Source organism: Falco cherrug, chromosome 5 (assembly GCF_023634085.1).
Source record: "Falco cherrug isolate bFalChe1 chromosome 5, bFalChe1.pri, whole genome shotgun sequence".
Taxonomy (NCBI): Eukaryota; Metazoa; Chordata; class Aves; order Falconiformes; family Falconidae; genus Falco; species Falco cherrug.
Genome location: NC_073701.1, coordinates 24,146,157 through 24,164,580, shown reverse-complemented (window position 1 = coordinate 24,164,580; position 18,424 = coordinate 24,146,157). Strand labels below are relative to the sequence as shown.

Here is an 18,424-nt window from a genome sequence, read left to right as displayed (position 1 = left end):
AAAAACATACTTCATATTTCCTCTTTTATTATATAAATATGTTTAACCTTTTACTGTAAGAATATAAAATGTTTTAAGAGGATCTTTGTTATTTTTTTTTATACAAATTCACAAACAGTACAATTAATCCATAGGGGTCTCTGGGTTTGCGTTAACTCCGTGGTCTGGCCTGTTACTGTGGAGGATTCGAGATTTTGAACAGATAAGCATAAAAAAAAAAAAAAAAAAAAGCCATGATATTTTTCTTTTTAAAAAAAAGGCAAAACCAAAACAAAAACCAAACTTCCTCTTTAAAATAATAATAAAAAAAATATCTAAAGACCCAGCTCCATTTTATTGACAGAACAGAGATAAGACAGATGAACTTCAGTCTCCTCCCCTTCACATTGCAGCCTCGGGGCCTGCAGGCCAGCTCTGCTCCTCTCCACCTACAAACAGGCAGCCTGGCATAGTGACCTTTTGTAGGTGATTTGGGAGGGGAGGGGAAAGCATTTGCATATATCTATATATATAAATTCTTTTTTAAACAAACTTGCATTTTACACATTTCTGTTAACAGTAGCCCAATCCTCAGCGTGGATTCTCATGTTACATGTTTGTGCTAGAAGAGTAAAAGCACAGTTCGGGTCCCCAGTCCCTGGTGAAGAGGGAGGGAGAGGCACAACCAGAATGTGAAGGTGGGACACAGTAGGATAAGCTTAAAAACAAAAATTAAAAAAAAGGGAAGGGAGGGGAGGGGGGGGTGGAGAAAAAGAAGAACAAACCCAAGGGGCATTATTCCAGTCTAGGCACAAAAATGTTTCAGTCTCAAAATCTCTTTCCTGTAAGAATTCCAGGGCTTTTTTTTTTTTTTTTTTTCTTTTTTGGCGGGGGGGGGGGGAAGGGGAAGTAACAAATTAAAACGAGGTAGCCAGACATCATATATATATTTATATATATAGAATATATTCAGCAGAAAAAAAATGTACTTAAAAATCCACAAGAACAGCAACTTCATATGTCTTTAAAAATAAAACCATGTAAGAAAATGAATACTGTAAAGAGGAGAATGAGTGAGGAAAACTGGGATCAGTTACAGGACATAAGCAAGGGATAGATGGGAGAGTAAGAGGCTGTTTTTGTAGCAGTAATTTTTTTTATGCATTTCAAAATAAGAACAGGTCACAGTATCTCAAATGAAGCAGAAATGAAGCTGGAGATTCTTCGTCAAGTCCCCTGGTTAGAGGGGAGCTAGCCACCCCTTCTACCTGCTCACCCCAACCCAAAGAGGAATGGATATGTAGCTGGATATGTCTATCCCTGTTGCCAAGGAGGGGAGAAAAAGAGAGAATGATGAAAGGGAAGACGACTCTTGGTAACTCCTCAGTGTCCCCCAGTGCGCAGGAAGGCTTAAGAGACTGGGGTCTATGTCCAGGCCCCACAGAGGCAAGAGAAAAAGGAAATGGTATCTTCATCTCCAGTAGAGAGATGGGGGGAGAGAGAATGGAGTGCCTAGGCTTTTCCATTAACCATAGTGCAGGATGACACAGAAACATACTGACAAAAGAAAAGGCTGAAGCTATCCCTAGTCTCAGTGCAGTGGAGAACTGGAATAGTGGGAGGTTGCATCCGCCCACACCAGAGAAAATAACATGGAACTGGAGAATGAAAACAGATTTAAAAAAAAAAAAAAACAACAAAAAAGCCAAACAAAAAAAAACAACCCCAAAAATACCAATGTACCTAGGGAGCAGTATTTGTCACAATTCCCAATTGACAGGGGAGGGGCAAGCGCAGAGGTGGAATGGTTATTTTACCAAAAGCTGTGTCTGTGCCCAGTGCAGAATGACTGGGTGGCTGGGTACATAAGTGTAGCTAGGAAGCCTTTTCTGCTGTTGTTATTGTTTGTTCCCATCTCCATTCCCACTCTCCTTTATATTAACAAAAAATAATCTATCCTGGATATGTGGCAGAACAAGGGTCTGCCTTTATCCATCCTTAGTGCACAAGGGGATGGAATCAGGGAGTGGGGATAAAGAGGGGTGTCTCTAGCCCCAGTGCATAACGAATGTGGGCTTCTACCTCTTCCGCAGGGAAGGATGCTGTGAGGGAAGGGGGAGCTCTGTCTCCCCAGCGTAGAGCTGGAGGCGTGACCTGGAAAAAGGATAGGTGCTTTTTCTCCTCCTGCCCCACCACCCTTCCTCCTCCTCCTCGTCCAGAGCAAGGGTAGGTAGGCAACACAGAAGGGTCGAGGATATACACTCTTTCTCTCCATTTCTCCCTCCAGTGCCAGGGTGTGTGGGTAGCATGGCTCTGTGCGTGCCCCTCTCTTCTCTCTTTCTCTCCTCCATTGCAGCAGTCAGTCAGTCAGTCAGTCAGTGAGTCCCTCCAGAGGAGATGGAGGTCTCGGGGTGCCCCCCTCCTCTCACCTGACCTTCTCGCTCTCAGTCATTTCCCAAAGTCCCAGGTTGAGCACCTTGAGGCAGGGCAGCTGGGTGATGCGCTCCAAGCCCCGCTTGGTAATGCGGGTGCAACCGTAGAGATCGATGCCCGTGAGCTGGCTGAGGTGTTCGGCAATGAGCTCCAGGCCCTTGTCAGTGATGCGGACGCACTGGCCGATGTTGAGGGTGCGGAGCCCGTGCATCTGTCGCACCATGCGGTTGATGCCCTCGTCGCTAATGTGGCAGGAGCAGAGGGAGAGGGAACGCAGCCCATCCAGGCCCTGTGCGATATAGGCTAGGCTTTGGTCTCCCACCTTGTCACAGAAGGAGACGTCGAGGCCGGACAGCCGCAGGCTGCCCATGGCCAGATGCATGATGCCTGTGTCACTGATGTTGTCGCAGGAGCGCAAGTTGAGGCTGCGCAGGCTGCTCATGTGCGACAGGTGCAGCAGCCCCGCGTCCGAGATGCCCCCGCAGAAGCTGAGGTTGAGCTGGCGGAGGCGGCCCAGCCCGCGGGCCAGGTGCTTGAGCGAGAGGTCGCTGAGCTTCTGGCAGTCCTGCAGCGTGAGCTGCTCCAGGCCCAGGCAGCCCTCGGCCGCGCTGCGCGTCATGCCCGCCAGGTGCCCGATGCCCACGTCGGAGAGGTGCCGGCAGGAGCGCAGGTTGAGGCTCTTGAGGCGCTGCAGGCCCCAGGCAATGAGGAGGAGGCCGGTGTTGGTGATGTTGCTGCAGCCCCCCAGCTCGAGCACCTCCAGGCCCTTGAGGTACTGGGCGATGCGGCCCAGGCTGCTGTCCGTGATCTGCTTGCAGAGGCTCAGGTTGAGCGAGCGCAGGGAGCTGATCTCCGCCACGAAGGCGTGGCCCAGCCCGTTGTCGGTGAGGTTGTAGCAGCCGCTGAGGTTGAGGCTCTCGATGTCCGCCATGCCCTGGATCACGTAGCTCAGGCTGCGCCGCAGCGACAGGATCTGCACCCGCCGGATGCCCCGCGCCGCCAGGCTGGGGAAGAGCGAGGGGTTGGCGCGGCGCAGGTGCAGCTTGGCCTCCACGCCCCGCCAGACCGAGCGGTGGTAGGCGGCGTCCCGCCAGGCCGTGCACACCTGCGCCGCGCGGCCCTTGTCCCGCACCTCCAGGTACCCGAAGATCATGGCCAGCAGCTCGGGGAACAGGCACGAGATGTGCGTTTCCATCGCACGCCCGCGCCCGGCCGCCCCCGCCGGCGCCGCGCTCCTCCTCGCCGCCGGGCCCGGCCCGCTTCCGCTCGGGGCCCGCCCGCCTTCCGCTCCGCGCCGTGCCGCGCCGCGCCTCTGCTCGCCGCCGCCGCCGCCCTCACATCGCCGGCCCGGGCGGCGCGGCGCGGCCCGGCCCGCGGGAGACGCTGCTGCGCGACCGCCGGCCCGGCCCGGCCCCGCGCCCTGCGGCTGCCGCCTCTACCGCCGCGCCGGGCGGGCCGCGCCGCTGCTGCCGCCGCGCTGCTGCCGCCGCGCCGCCCCGTGCCGCATCGTGCCGCCTCCCGGCGGGCGGGCGGGTGCGCCCCGGCGGCGGCGGCGGCCCCCGCGCTCCGTCCCTGGTGCCGGCCGCCGAGCCCCGCCGCCTCCCTTTGTCTCCGCGCTGCCGCCGCTCACAGCCCCCGGCCCCGGGCCGCCTGCATCCCGCGGCGGCGGCGGCGAGAAGGCAGCGAGGGCAGGGGGTCGCGCCGGCCCGGCCCGGCCCGCCCCGCCGTCGGTACCGACTCCGCCGCTCCGGGCCCGGCCGCCGCCGGCCGCCTGCTCCGCTCCGCCGCGCGCCGCTCGCTGCTGGGCCCCGGCGCCGCGCTCCGGCCGGGCGGGAGGGGGAGGAGGCGAGGCGGGGGGCGGGGGGAGGAGGGAGGGAGGGAGGAGGCGGTGCTGGGCCGGGCCTGGCGGCGGCGGCGCCGCTCGCGTTACCCCCGCCCTCTCTCCCGTCCCCGTCTCTCCCCCCCCCCCCCCCCCCCTCGCCGCTTGCGCAATGGTACGATCCGGAACACTCCGAGCTGTCGCCCTGGAAACAGCGCGGCCCATTCGCTGCGCCCCGCCGTTAACCGTTGCTGCGCCGCCGCCGCGGCGCCCCGCTGCCCGCCGCCCCCGCCAGCGCCGCTCCGCCGCCGTAAGGGGTGCGCGGGCCTCTGCGCCCTGCCCCCCGAGCGCCGCCGGCCGACGTCGCCCCCCTTCCCGCCCTGTCAGCGTGGGGAGGTCGCGGCTGGGCGTTGCGTTGTCACCCTTGGGTGACTCGTCCCCGGCTGGGCGGGGGCGGCGAAGCGCGCCGTGGGGAGGGTCGGGCCGCAGATGGCGGGCCCGCCGGCCCCCTCACCGCAGGCTTCCCTCCTCGCCCGCCGCCCGGCAGCCTGCCCCACGCCGCGGTTTGCCCAGGGCCGCGGTGGGCCGGCTGGAGAACGAAGCCCTGAGCTCCCTGGGGAGCCCGGCGCGGGCGGACCCCGTGAGGAGGGAGAGACGGCGGCCTGTGCCGCTGCGTGGGGCGAGGGGAGCACGGGCCACTGCCTCGCCGTGCCTGCGGGAGCACGGGCGGCTCGGCCTCGAGGCTGCGGGACAGCTTTGAGGACCAAAGATCGAGACCCCTCTGGCTGTGCGTCCCTGCAGGAGCCATAGGAGCGCGGCTGCAAAGAGCTCGGAGACCTGGGTAACTGTCAAGGTTGCTACACCTCTGGGTGGACCATCGCAGGGCCTCTGTGATAGGAAATGGAAAAACTTATGGAAACTGCTTTCAGCTAACGGTTTCCTTGAGGCAGCTCTGAAAATAATTGAAGTACTCACGTAAACCGAGCCATTTCAAAAAAGAATGTTTGAAATCCATGTTTCCTACAGGTCTGTAGCCTCGTGCAGGGGTGGCTGCACATGTTTTGACACTGGGCAGTATTGTGCAGCATTAAAAATGGGTTAAGTTCTACCAGAGATCAGGTAAGGCTTTTCAGAACAGTTTCAAAAGAGGACTGCACATCTGTGCCAAAGGGCTGTAAAGAAAAAAATAAAGTTCACATTTGTTCAGCACAACAGGGTGCATTCTTAATACCGTTCAGATTACTAAAGTACTACAAAAATCAGCCTAGTAACCAATGTGTTTGCTGTACAGAGTTTCACTCACCTGAAGGGACAGGCTCTATTTAATCATCATCTAAATTTATCTGCTACAGAAATGCCTGTGGCTCCATCTCCATGTACAGATTCCGTGTTTGTAGACTCTGTTGACTACTTGGAGGTTAATCATTTAGACTTCTACTTTTTCCTTTCCTTTTTGCTTTAAGTTGGAGGCAAGGCAAGTTGAAGGACTCTGAGGCCCTGATTCTTCAAGGAGATCCCCATGCATACAAGCATTGCTATCGACATTAGCCTGCGGTTTGGCAATGCAGAAAAGCCAGCAGTGCGACTCCTCTATTATTGGCTCAAAAATGGGGTGGCCACATGATGTGAAGCGCTAACCTGGTATTCATTCACTCACTGCTCAAGTTAATTCAAGAAGTTTTTAACAGGTTAACTTTTTACTAGCAGGCTTTATGCTGGATCAGGTATCACTGTACACAACTCTAGCCAGATCAGGTATCGTCTGCACCCCTGCGGCTGGCATATGGCCAGCCTAAAACTGGCGTTGGCTCCGTATTGTGCGCTCTGGCTCATTCAGCAGAAGTGTGATCATGTGCCTTGGCCCAATCCCGATCAAATTTGTACTCCTGGGTGATCCAGCAATGTGTAGACCTGGTTTTAATGATCGTGGGGCCGCAGTCCCACACAGATGCTGTCCCGGGGTGTCACCCAGTATGAATTGTCCTTGTAGCGTTATTTAGTTAGTTTTGTGCTGTTGAAGGGGTGGTGGTTAACCATTGGGTTAATAAGAAAAAGATCAGGGGCAATACATTTTGCTGAGCAGCCGCACTGCAGACCTACTGCGCTCAAACCAGTTGTTGAGCATCGCAACTGAAAAGGAGATTTTCTGTGAAGTGAGGAGCAGGTGAAAGGTGCGGCGTCTCGCGGGCTGCGTGGGCCTGCCTGGGTGAGGATTGCTCGGCTGAAGACAGCGGGATTGCTTACAAAAAGGCTGAGTCCAGTAGCCACCAGGCAACATGTGAGAGAAATGTGGTATAAAGGTGGTGGTGGTGTATCTTGGTGATTGTTGCATTACTCATAACTGGCAAAGCTACAAGCAAGTTATACAAGTAATTCTGAAAGAGTGCTAATGAAGTCTTTTACCGTATTATCCCAAATTCAACTGCAGAATCTTACCATGGAAGTAACGCGGTATTTCCTCTCTCCCAGCCTTCACGTTACCTTCAAACCACATTTGAGGAGGAATGAGGAAAGGCGTGCTCTTTAAGGCATAAAAGCTCACCTGAAGTACTTTTTTTCTTTATGTCTTAGCACGTTGTGTCTGTAACACCTGTTGTGTGTAACCAGGAAAGGTTAGAAATAGATGGTGCATTTTCTGGAGACCCTGCAGTTCCCTTTCTCACACGTATACTTTGAGCGTCTGCTTCCTTGTGAACAATTAAGATTTACATGTTAAATGGAACAGCCCTGGAATTTGAACTCATAATCCTAATCTGCTGTGGGGCTGAGTTTTTTGTGGGGGCAGGGGAGGCACAGAAGATATTTTTCCAGTAGATTTTTATTTCTGACATATCTAAGTGACAGATGTTTGGAAATAGAGGTTTAGAAAGATGAAGTAAAAGTGTGTGAAAAGGGCCAATCTATCACATGGTTGGTCAGCTGACTTTGTGTTTCCAGAAGTAAGGAAATACATGCCATGTTTTTAAATGATCTCATACGGTATAAATAGGAGGTGGTAATCACCGTGCGATAAACTGCGTTTTATTAAAAATCCCTGCCTGCCTGGTATGCACTCAGATGGCTGATTGTCCCCCTGGAACTGTCTCCAGCATTCCAGCCCCTTGAGCAGCTCCCAACAGCCGCTTTCTCTTTTTGAAAGCACTTGCCAGATAAATGTTTAATTCTTTTTTTCCCCCCAATTACCACTGGTGTTCGGTGGAGGCTGGACAGTTTTGCTTGGCAGAGGTTCAGGAGAATCTGTGTGACTCACTTGTGGCCTCTGTGATTGGAAGTAAGTCGTGCTGATAAAGCTGTCCCATCGTCTGTCCTGTATCTTTTATTGCATTGTTGGGCATAGTGTCCACCAGGTCTTTCTGCAGCTGCCATCTCAGTCTGCCCGTGTTTGTTTCTTTTGCTTCTCAATTTGCAGGGTAGCTTTTGGCTCAAATTAATCATTTAAGAGAAAACAAATGTGGAATCCTTCCCTAACCTTCCTTTTCTTCTGCCACCCTACTCCCTGTGCTTTCTGCATTTTTATGGCTTCAGCTGTGGAATGGAAAACTCATGAATTTACCCACAGGAATATTCCTGGCCTTTGGCCTCTTCTTAACCTATGGGTGGTGGCCACCAGCACTGCAGGATAGAAATGACACAGAACTGCTTGAATCGTAAAGCCCGTGGTCTGCTAACTCTTCTCTCTCTTTTTGATCCCTTTAACCTTAAATTAATTCCTAAAGTAATCTATTTTCCCACCTTGCCTAACCATACTTCTTTCGATGAACTAGCTCCTTGAGACTGTGTTCCTCCTTGCCTTCTCTTGTGCCCCGCAGTTGCTAATCCCTTTCATTGCCCCACTCAAACACGCTGTCCCACATCCCAGCATCTGAGGGAGCGGAGATGACAGGCAGCTTGGATTCATGCGCTCCGCTCGCTATGGCTAAGATGATCAAAGGGATATTAGGGAGGCAGGAGCCTCAGTCATGCAAACAGCTTTGGAGATCTAGGCTTTCATTTAAAACAGTGATGCTTTTACTTCCACCCTTGAAAGAAACAAGGCATGGACGGCCTTAGCCTCCCTCATCTGTTGCAGAGGCTGTAGGCTGGTGCCTTTTGGGGTGTAGCCTGATATAATGTTAGATAATTTCCTGTGACGAGCTGATGTTGGGTTTTCAGTCCTTTTGTCCAGCACACCACTACATTACTTCTCAGTTTAAAGCATTTTGCCGCAGTCTAAGCTGTAGTGGGGAAATTTCACCTCTCCAAAACATGCAACTGCCTTAATGAGTAGTTCAGTTGACACTGGTTTGGGACTGGTTCGAATTCTAATGTCAGCCACGCTCCAGGGGGCTGCAGTTGTCCTTCACAAATTGGCTTCCAGACCTTCATCAGATTTGCAGCGCATCCACAAAAATCAACTAAACCTAATACAACCCATGGTCTTAAACTGGGTTTAGAGTTGGTTTAGTGGAACTTCTTAAAAGTCAATTTGTGGAACGTTTTTTGTGTATCAATGAGACCAAAACGGTCCTTTAGCATTGATGACACCTAAGCCACCATCTTCTGACATGACTCAGGAAAATGAGGGTGTCACCTTGTCATGGAGAGAACGTGGTGCTCATCAGCATTTCATGCTGAGTGGACTCCTGGCTACTACTGCAGTGCTTTTCTGCTCCTAGCAAGGTGTCAGAGAAGCTGCGCCAGCGTGTTTTAGCCTTTCTTGAAGGTAAAGCGAAAATGATCCCCTAGAACGCTTCTGTGAATGCAACGAGTAATTACATGACAAAGATCTCTATTATGCATTTAAGTGTAGGCAGAGCAGATGTGTAATGTGCATAATTTAGATTCATAAGCATATATACATATCTGTGTACATGCACACGCTCATATTTAAATCAGGATAGGGCTGTTAAGTGAATGGATCTCCTTTGGAATTCATGCTTGTCATGATCTTTTTTTTTTTTTTGACCAGCTATTATAAAGAACGTGTAACTAATCAGTGGGTTATTTGAAAATGGTAACATTAGGATCCTCTTGCATGCAGAGCTTTGTTGCGAAGCTTAGGTCACTATGAAGCTTTTCTGAAACATTAAAAACTAGTGCTTTTTCTGTACTTTGCAGGTATCATGTTGCTTGTATTTTAGGATTACATGGTTCCTCCTGCAAAAAACAATTCTGATCTGCCATGTGTTTCCCGGTGTCGGGGGTGGTTTATTTGAAATACAGCGTACTGTGAATATGTAGTTAGGTGCTGGGGCAAAATTCAGAGCTGATGTGTCAGTGCAGACTCCAGCTCTAAATTTGAGCCTTTGGGATTTAGGTGTTTTCTTCAGGTTTTGATTTTACTTGTCAGTCAATAGCTGACAAGAATATAACTATGCTGGTATGAGGAGGAATGGTCAGAGGATGTAAAGTGTGGGAGGTCTGGATTATATTCCCAGTTTTGCCATTAAATTGGCCAGCAACTGTTGCTGCTGTAACAGACTGAACCAAGCACAAATGAAAGGATCGCTTAAAGAACCAAAATAATATACTATGGTCCAGGCAACTGCACTTAAATGCCATGTACCTATCACATATGTTTTGGTCTGCTCTTGTGGGACAGGACTGTCTGGTGGTTAGAGCAAGCGACCTGGGCCCCTGGCCGCAGGCGATTCTCTGACTCCGCCACACGTGTCACACCCTTCGTGGCTTATAAGAAGCTCAGTACTCAATAGTTAAATCATTAAAGGGAAAGTGCTCTGGGAGGGTAGCACGTAAAATCTGAAGCCTCGGCGGTTGCAGTTCATTGCACTGGGTGCTATTTTAAGTGTTGGGCTTTGTCATTTCTTTATTAGCAGTACCAAAGAAGATTGAGATGGCAGAAAATATCTGATGTAATCATTATTATTAAAAGCAGTGGCACAAAAACAAAGAGACCTTTCAGGTAGTAATTGCTTTCATAAGCGATTCCTGGGGATTGAACTCTGAGACCTCTACAACTTGATCTAAAAGGGACAGCCCCTGCAGTTACAGCAGAAACATGTGTGTCCAACGTGCTGTGTGGTACCTGTTACAGCAGCAGGTTTGTGAAGTCTTCCTCTGTAACGGCTGTTCTGTCCAAAACCCAGCGGAGATGGCTGGATGCTGTTTGTGTGTAGCTCCACTGACAGCCAGCACGTTCAGCCTGGGGTGGAGATGTTCTGGCCTTTGGCTGAGGCTGAAGACGAGTGGGAGCAGCCTCCCCTCCGCCAAAGGTTTCCATGCAGTCAGGGCAAATGTAGCAACACTGGCCAGCTTGCAAGGTAAGGGTTATTTGGCTACCAGGTAAGATTCTTGGTGTCTTCTCTGTCAGAAGCTCCAAGGAGGAGAAGGCATCAGGAGCTGGGCTTGTCCTCTCCGGTCATGGCTTGCATGGGGCCCCCAGGAGCGAGGTCCAGGGATGGGTAACTCATACATTCTTATGACAGCAAGAGTTAGAGGTAACCTTGCAAGAAGGTAAGCTTGGCCCAGGGACGGTACAGCTGTAGCTGCCTGGTTCTTAAAACAGAGCATTTTTATACCTGTGGATTACCACAGCGTTACTTTTAACTATTAACTCCTCCCTCTCTGGGCCGTGGCCACCAGCACATTTTCAGGTAGTAAATAGCATTCTAAAATTGGCAGTTGACTAGAATCAGACAACGTTATGTCACCTGCCCTACAAGCATCGTCTCCAAAGTAAGTTCTTAGAGGAAAACTGAAAATTAGGGCAGTACTGTTTTGGAAACATGCTGTGGAAATCAGTCATAGTTAGAGCCCGGCAGAAACTGCAGGTGAGAGTTACAAAAACCAGTTTTATAGAAGGCAGGATAAAGATACAAAATACAGTTTTATACTTAATGGAGGATTTGCATTAGTTCTGGCCAAAGGAAGGTTACTTTAACATGTTCCTAAAAGTAACAGCACAGAAACTGTTAGTGCTAAATTCCCCTTGTTTTCTGAAAGTTACCTGCTTGCTGCAACTCCGTGGGATGCACAGAGAGGTGTGGCAAAAGGAGGTGCCTTTCAGAAACTGCTTTTGTTCTTGCTTCTGTTCTGGGATACATGTAGACACTCTAAAACCCAATTCAAAGTGCTTAATTCACCAATGCATGTTATCTACCCGTGTGTAACAAAGATCTTGAAAATCCTCTCTGAGAATGCAGGGGTAAAATTAAGGGCAGACACAGACAGGGTGGGAAGAAAGTACAAAGCTCACCATGTTGGAAGTGGAAATATAAATGGGTAATACAAGATCTCTGTTTTAAGCTAGTTCGTTCAACTTGTTTCTACGCCATTCAGAAAAAACACAATAATCCTTTGCTTACAGTATAATCTTCTCTGTGACAAGACCCTGTCATGTACAATGAGAACACGACTTTCTTTAATCCAGATGGTTCCAAATATTTTTTTTAAAATGTGTGTGCACAGGAAAACATAAGCTAGAAAAACTGCTTTTACTCCTTTTCCCCCAGCATACATGCTGACTAAATTATGTGGAAAAGCTGCTTTCTTTCCACTATTTCACCCCTGAGATCTAGTATTTTCCTAGTCTTGTCGGTGTTGTTGTTCCACACTTACTGCCAGAAGTCCTGGTCTGTATTCTTTATGTTCCTTTTGGAACAGTGAATCCTTTCGTAAGGTTATTCCTTGATGCCCTGAAGCAGGAAATGTAAACAAAAACCTTCAGACGTATTGAAACCTGTGAAAATGTTTATAGAATGGCAGTGGTTGCCAGGATGTGGGAAACAACAGGTAGCTAAATAATACTCCTTTGCATAGCCGTAGCACCTCTCCTTTGGTAAAATTAGAGATCTATGTAATCATCTAATACCTGCAGCTTTGTAGCATTTTGGGTTGCTTTGCAGGTTTCAGTCCCATTGTATCCACGATGAAACTGAGCCCCGAAACGGATCTTCTGCATGGATGGGAAGTTAGTACCTGCGGCTTAACTTTGTTTGAAATCCTGGATGTTTGGGCTCACATCATCTCACGCTAGGTGCCCAGAAATATAGGCATGAAATCGGTTTTTGGAAACTTAGGGCTGAATGACTTTCCAGTGTCACATGCTGGGTTTGTTGCAAGGCCAGGAATACAGCCCAGATCTCCTGGCTGCCTACCCACTGCCTGAACGGCGAGGCCAGTCCTCAGCTCCATTTCAAGGGATCCTAGAGAGCACTGGCATTTTATCAAGTCAGCTGGCAACTTTGCTATATTTTGTTTAGAATGGTTCACATTCTTCCATCTAACTCCCACACTGAAAATTTCCAGCTTCCTATTCTCCCTGAGCTGTCCCAGCAAGATGTATTGAATATGCAGATGTGATGGCACACACTCACACACGTGCTTTTCCTGAAGCAACCCCTCAAAGTTTGTTCTGGATGTTTGTTTTACTCCAGTTCCTCTAATCCCCAATGTGACATTAAACAGATTTTTTTGTTTAACCTTTGTATGAAATGCTCTCTCTCCCTTTATTTGTAAGGATATGCTGTTTTAGTTACATTTTATTATATTCCCTTGTGTGTGGAGGAGACACTGCGTAAATGAAAACATATTATAATTATTACACACCACGCACAAATGTCTTCTCAGACATCTCCCATACATGCCTTCTCTAGAACATATTGAATGTGTATGTCACTGTATTTTGAAACCCATTCATGTAATAAATAACTGTTTTCTCTCTATGAGTGTTCAGCAATGTGAGGGCTGTTCACTCGAAGCCTGGGAAATGCATCCCAAAGGCAACTGAAATTGTGACCGAGAGCAGGGGTAGGAGCTAGGAAGCTTGGTAGCCTGTTTCCTAATGATGAATCTCTCAGTACAAAACTGGCACCGGGCTTGACTGAAGAACTGCACGCTGTCAGCGTGAGTGAAGTAAAGACAATGAAAAAGCTGGCTTCTGCTTCAAGTGAGGAAGTTATTTTGCTGGAACAGCATAAATCCTTAATAGGATTTCTTGCTTTCCCTGCAATATAGAGACTCAGGCAATTCCTTCTCTCTTCCTACACCTTGCCCCCTGCAGGGATGGGTGCATATATCCTCATACGCCAGCTTTCTGTGGTCCACACCTGCAAGCAAGGACGCAAGACATCACACACGTCACCCACCCTTCTGTGCAGTGCAGCATGCTTCCTTCAACTGCAAGAGAAGCAGTCCTTACCTCCTCTACAAATACACTATTTTTTTCAGGACAAACACATTTTTCACTGCCAAGAACTTTGTATTTGTCCAAAAAAGCCAAGACTGCATTCCAGATGTACAGCTGTTCCACCTACAGGAATTCCCTAGTCCTGTCTAGTCAACATATTCAGAAACATATTGCCAGAGAGGATAAATATGTTGAAGATAATGAAGCAAAAAAATCTCCAGTATTGCAAATATGCTTTTAGATGGCAGCATAAAATAGATCATTTTAATTTTTCCCTATTTGAGTGGCAGTTGGAAAAACTGAACCCACTGGATTTCTCCCACTGGGTTCATGTTTTCCCTTTAGCTTCAAGAGAAGAATAAACACATTTCTTTCTTTGAAAGAGAGCTGTCTACTATAGACCGTTCTCTTGGTTTTTGTAAGTTCTGCCTGAGTTATTACTGTGAGCATGGACTTAATAATAACTGTATCTACATATTTTCACTTTTAAGTGCCTTAGATCCTGTAACGTATCACAGCATCCACAGGCAGGATCACAATACCAGTCCTGAAATAAATTTACCTCCCCCTGGCAGATGAAGAAGCTGAATTTCAGAGTCTCAGTTAGTTATAACCAAAAGGAGATGGCTAAGCAAATCAGCAGCAGTGCTGGGAAGGCAAGGTCCCGACCTGACCCCTTGCTGTAGTCACCAGACACAGGGTCAGATCCCCACCTTGCCTAGATCAGCAGAGCTCCAGACGAAGTCACCGCAGCAAGGACTGTTCGTGCCAAATTGTTGGCTTTGTACGTGCTCCTTGCTGGAAATGCCAGTGCAGTGCAATTTAAGTGCCACGCGTTATATGGCCAAAGAGTACCATTAGCATAAAGGTGCGATGCAGCCTCAGTGACTGGGGAGGGGAGGCAGGCTGTCCCTGCACGGGACCTGACCTGATATCCACCCTGTGCCCAGGGTAAAGTTTGGCCACAGGAGAGGATTTTAGCCTCCGTCTTCCAAGCTCTGGTTACTTCTGAAGAAAATGCCCTTCCCTCTGACAAATTAGTGCACGACCGTATACTTACCTGAATTTTCATCAGGGTTGAGAATCATTCAGTAATTACTTCTTTCCTTCTTCAACTGTGATTCTGAGACCTGTTGACAATCTCACACCATCTGGTGCTGTAGATGTATGATCATTCAAAGGTGACATCAACCCACATTGTGTCAAAAGAAGCAGTCCTGCCCTTCCTCAGCTCTTGGTAGCAAACTGGATTGAAAAAATGGTTGGCATTAGAAGTGAAAGCATCCAAGTGCCTTTCCGAAGTGTGCAGGATCATAACAATTTGAATCAGATACCCTTATCCAGCCTAGCTGCACCTGCTGCAGGAACAGTGACTTTTAAATACATATTGGAAGGGCTGCAAAATGTGGGTACTACCAGCTGGGCTCTTAGAACACTTAGGGCATAATTCTCCAGCGTCCATCATTCATGGGCTTGTACACTACTTTCTGAGTAGATGAGGTGTTAGATAAGCACCTTCGTTTTCCAGATAATTTAACCTCTTGGAGTTTTTGCTTCTGGTGGTTACAACATTTTTCATGTCAAAAGCAGGAAAGGAAAAGCACAGTTTTCCACAGGCACCTCTGAAATCTGATTCCTCATTTTGAAGCCTAGGTGTGGGCTGAGCTCTTTGGAGGATAAAGTCCCCACTGGTCGAGTGTGGGATGTGCTCAGAAAACCTCATGATGGGTGTAAAGCCGGTCTGGTGACAACTTGCACTGGTTGTGTTGATGTAAAGCAAGTTTGTTAGCCCTGCTGGGCAAGCAGGGCTGGGGGGGGGGAGAAGATGGATGCTATTCTAGTGGCTGTACCACCAGCAAAAATGTCACATCACAGTTCATGTTGAGGAGAGAAGCAGGAAAAAAGCATAGCTTTTTTTGGAAAGCTTTTGGATAGCTTTGGCAGTTAAAATATCTATATAATATGCTTTGAAAACTGAGTCAAATTCAAAGTCATTGAAAAGGAATAAATTTGAGTAAAGTGCACTAGCAATTTTAGTTACTTTTCCAGTTCTCTTTTCTTTCTGCTCAGGGGAGGATTTACAAAGCAGCAAATACTAGTTGCTACACTGGAAACCTCATCTGTTCTGAAGCAGGTAGTTTTATACAGAGGCATTTTACTACCATGTTATTGCACTTCAGGCCTTGCTCTGATAACACAGGGGCTTTGGCAGCAACATGGGTTTAAGTAGTTCCTGTCCAAGAAGCTGATGCTCACCCTCTGTGTAGCTGTGCCCTCAGCCTGTCGCAGTGAGCTGTGAAATCGGTCAGGGAATGAATCCACAATCAAAAAAAACTCTCAGGAATACAACTTTCCTTGAAGTGCCGGTGCAAATCCATCCAAATTTAACTTGGGTGAAGGTGGTACTGCTGTGGCTCAGCCCCCTCCAGCCGTGTGTTCCTGCCCTGCTCCACAGCACTTCTGATATCCACGTGAACCAGTCCCGGCAGTTAAATAAGTAAAACCTGGTCTTTTCTTTTTGTAAGTCTAATTTTGAGTCATTTTAACTCCTTATCTGGTCTAACTGCTTGTATCATCAAGGGGCTGCACCTTGAAAGAGAAGTATCCTGTGGCACAGGGCTGGAATGACCCCCCCCGGGTGGGAGAGAGAGGTCTTTATTACCCCGGTAATGCCGCCAGCAGAACCATATTGTCAGGCTCCAGCCTTGGTTTTGGCATCCTGAGTTTTAAGGGACAAGCTGGCACATGAATAAATGGGCATGAGCTGACCATGAATAAATTTAGACTGGAAATTAGAGAAAGAGTCCCAGCTTTGTGCGTGGTGAGATGCCAGACAGAGGAGGGACCCCAAATAAACCACGGCTTTCAAGGTGCTCACTGAGTTTATGTATGGGATCATATGATGTGTTGCTGAAAAGAGGCACAACCCCTTGTTTGTAATATTAGACCTTATGTACTTAAAAAGAAAAAAAAAAGGCAATTTAACTGAACAGTCTAGTTAAATCAGTACAGATCTTAATTTTGAAGGCTTTGCTTTTGGTTTAAAGGGTAACTAACCTACACAGCACTGATATATTGATATAGCTCTTCCAGATTAGGTTTCCATGAATGCACATTTTGCTGAAAATTTGTACCTGGAGACTCTATTTAAGGAGGTAATAATGTTATAATAGCATTTTACAAACAAGATCTGAAATAGGATACTTCTGTTCTCTGCGGTTAGAATTGCACATACATGATTGGTGCTAGAATAAAGGTGAGATATAAAATGATCATCTTTTGGGTACAAATGTACATGCAGTCTGTTCCCCAGACAGTTTGAACAGGTTTAGCTTAAATCTGTTGCATCCAGAATTAACAGGAAATTCCTTCACTGAAGTGTGACAGTGTACAAGGTAAGTTCTGAAATTGGTTCAATCAGTGTAATCTTCTGATATAGACAGGGCTTTATTTATAGTGTTTCAGCCTTTTCTATATATAATTTTCAATATCAAAATATAATAAGCATGCTTGGGAAAGTTTTTTTTCTTTGGTTTGGAAACTGCGATAACTATGTAGGTGATGCAGTTGATACACTGGGGGTTTATTCCCAAAATGTTTTGTTTATTACTTGTGCTTTGAATGCACTGTATTTGAGCAGGAACAACATTTAATTCATGGCAGAAGTATCTGGTGGTCAAAAGAATGGAAAAAGCAATCAGATTTTAATTTTGATCCTGATTCAGCAAAACTGTGAAGTGTATGCTTATTTTCAAGCACCTGGTATAATGGTTTGCTGAATGGAGGTAAATCTGCACCACATATTTACTACTTTGAACCTGTTACTCAGCCCTTCCGGCACCTCCCTTTCCCTTTCTGTAAGGTAAGGGGAAAATAGTGGCTGTTAGAGCTGTGTGGTCTAATGTATGGGGTGTACATGCCTGCTTTGCAATTCTGAAATGGAGGAAGAGCTGATCATTAATATTATTTTCATTAGACTGGACTTCATAAGAACATCTTTGAAGACTGTAACAGGAAGGAGAGAGATTAAATTAAATTTGAATTTATTCCATGGCTTACTATTTCCTTTGGAAATGTATATATCAAGCTTTTCTGGCAATGATTTAACTGACAGGAGGCTATTGATCCGAGTCAGCCTGACACCGGTCCCTGTGACCTACACCAAGATGCTGAATGTCCAAGACAGAGCAGTAACTGTGCTTCTCCTTGTTTCCCCTGGTCATTCACTCCTGAAAAGCTAAGAACCACTGCAGCAGCAGCTTAACTGTATTTTAAATATTTTACTTTCTTGGCCAGTTGATGTAATTATTATAGTATGGAACAAACTAAAAGGAATACATACTAAGAGCAAAAATGAAGTCCAGGCCCGTGAAATGCAGAGACATAAATCTCGGTTTGGGACAGCTCCAGTGGGACTGGGAGAGCTGGACACCCCTGTAGGGAGGATGAAGTGTGCTCTGTGCTTTGCAAGATCAGATGAAGGAAGAAAAATCAGCAAGCTGTTTCCATCCCCTGGTCTGTTCTGAAATCTCCGCAGAGAAGTTGCTTCGACTTGGATTGCCTTTCGCTGCCTGCTTGCTCATGCTGTCGGAGAACTTTGTCCTCTTATCCTTCCTAATCTTCAAGGAGGGCTGACGTATGTGCTTCTAACCACCATAATCTGAGTCCAGAGTTCTCATGCAAATCCTGCAGCCAGCATCAGCTGTCTAGCAGGATGAGGGCTGCCCTCCTGTCACTGCTTGAGGGGTCCTTGGCACAGTCAGCTATGGCAGGTAACAAACCAGCTCCCAGGGCTGGCCCCTGGAAAACAAATAAAGGAGGGACATACTTTCGCCTTTTCACTTTCCTCATGTCTTACTCCTCTCTAGAATAGTTAATCCTCCATGTAAACTTAACACGGGAAAGGTGTGGGCTAGATGGCCTGAAGGGTAGGAGTCTTTCATTCCTAGAAACCTGCGATGTTGGGGAGCAGCAGCATGGACTTCCTAACCCTGCCTGGGCTTGTGTTTCAACTTGACCTCCTGTGGCTCCTTCAGGGGGGTCTGGGGAACGATTTCTGAAGAGGG

The 18,424-nt window shown here is 48.0% G+C and overlaps 2 protein-coding genes across 2 annotated transcripts in view; one reads left to right on the top strand and one right to left on the bottom strand.

Annotated features, from left to right (window-relative positions):
* Positions 1-18,424, top strand: part of WNT5B (Wnt family member 5B) — a 76,356-nt gene that overhangs the window by 34,638 nt on the left and 23,294 nt on the right. The gene's annotated exons all lie outside the window — the stretch shown is intronic.
* On the bottom strand, positions 925-3,736 carry FBXL14 (F-box and leucine rich repeat protein 14). The gene has a single exon (XM_005440846.4). The coding sequence runs from the start codon at positions 3,605-3,607 to the stop codon at positions 2,405-2,407; it is 1,203 nt and encodes a 400-aa protein (XP_005440903.2). The 5' UTR covers positions 3,608-3,736; the 3' UTR covers positions 925-2,404.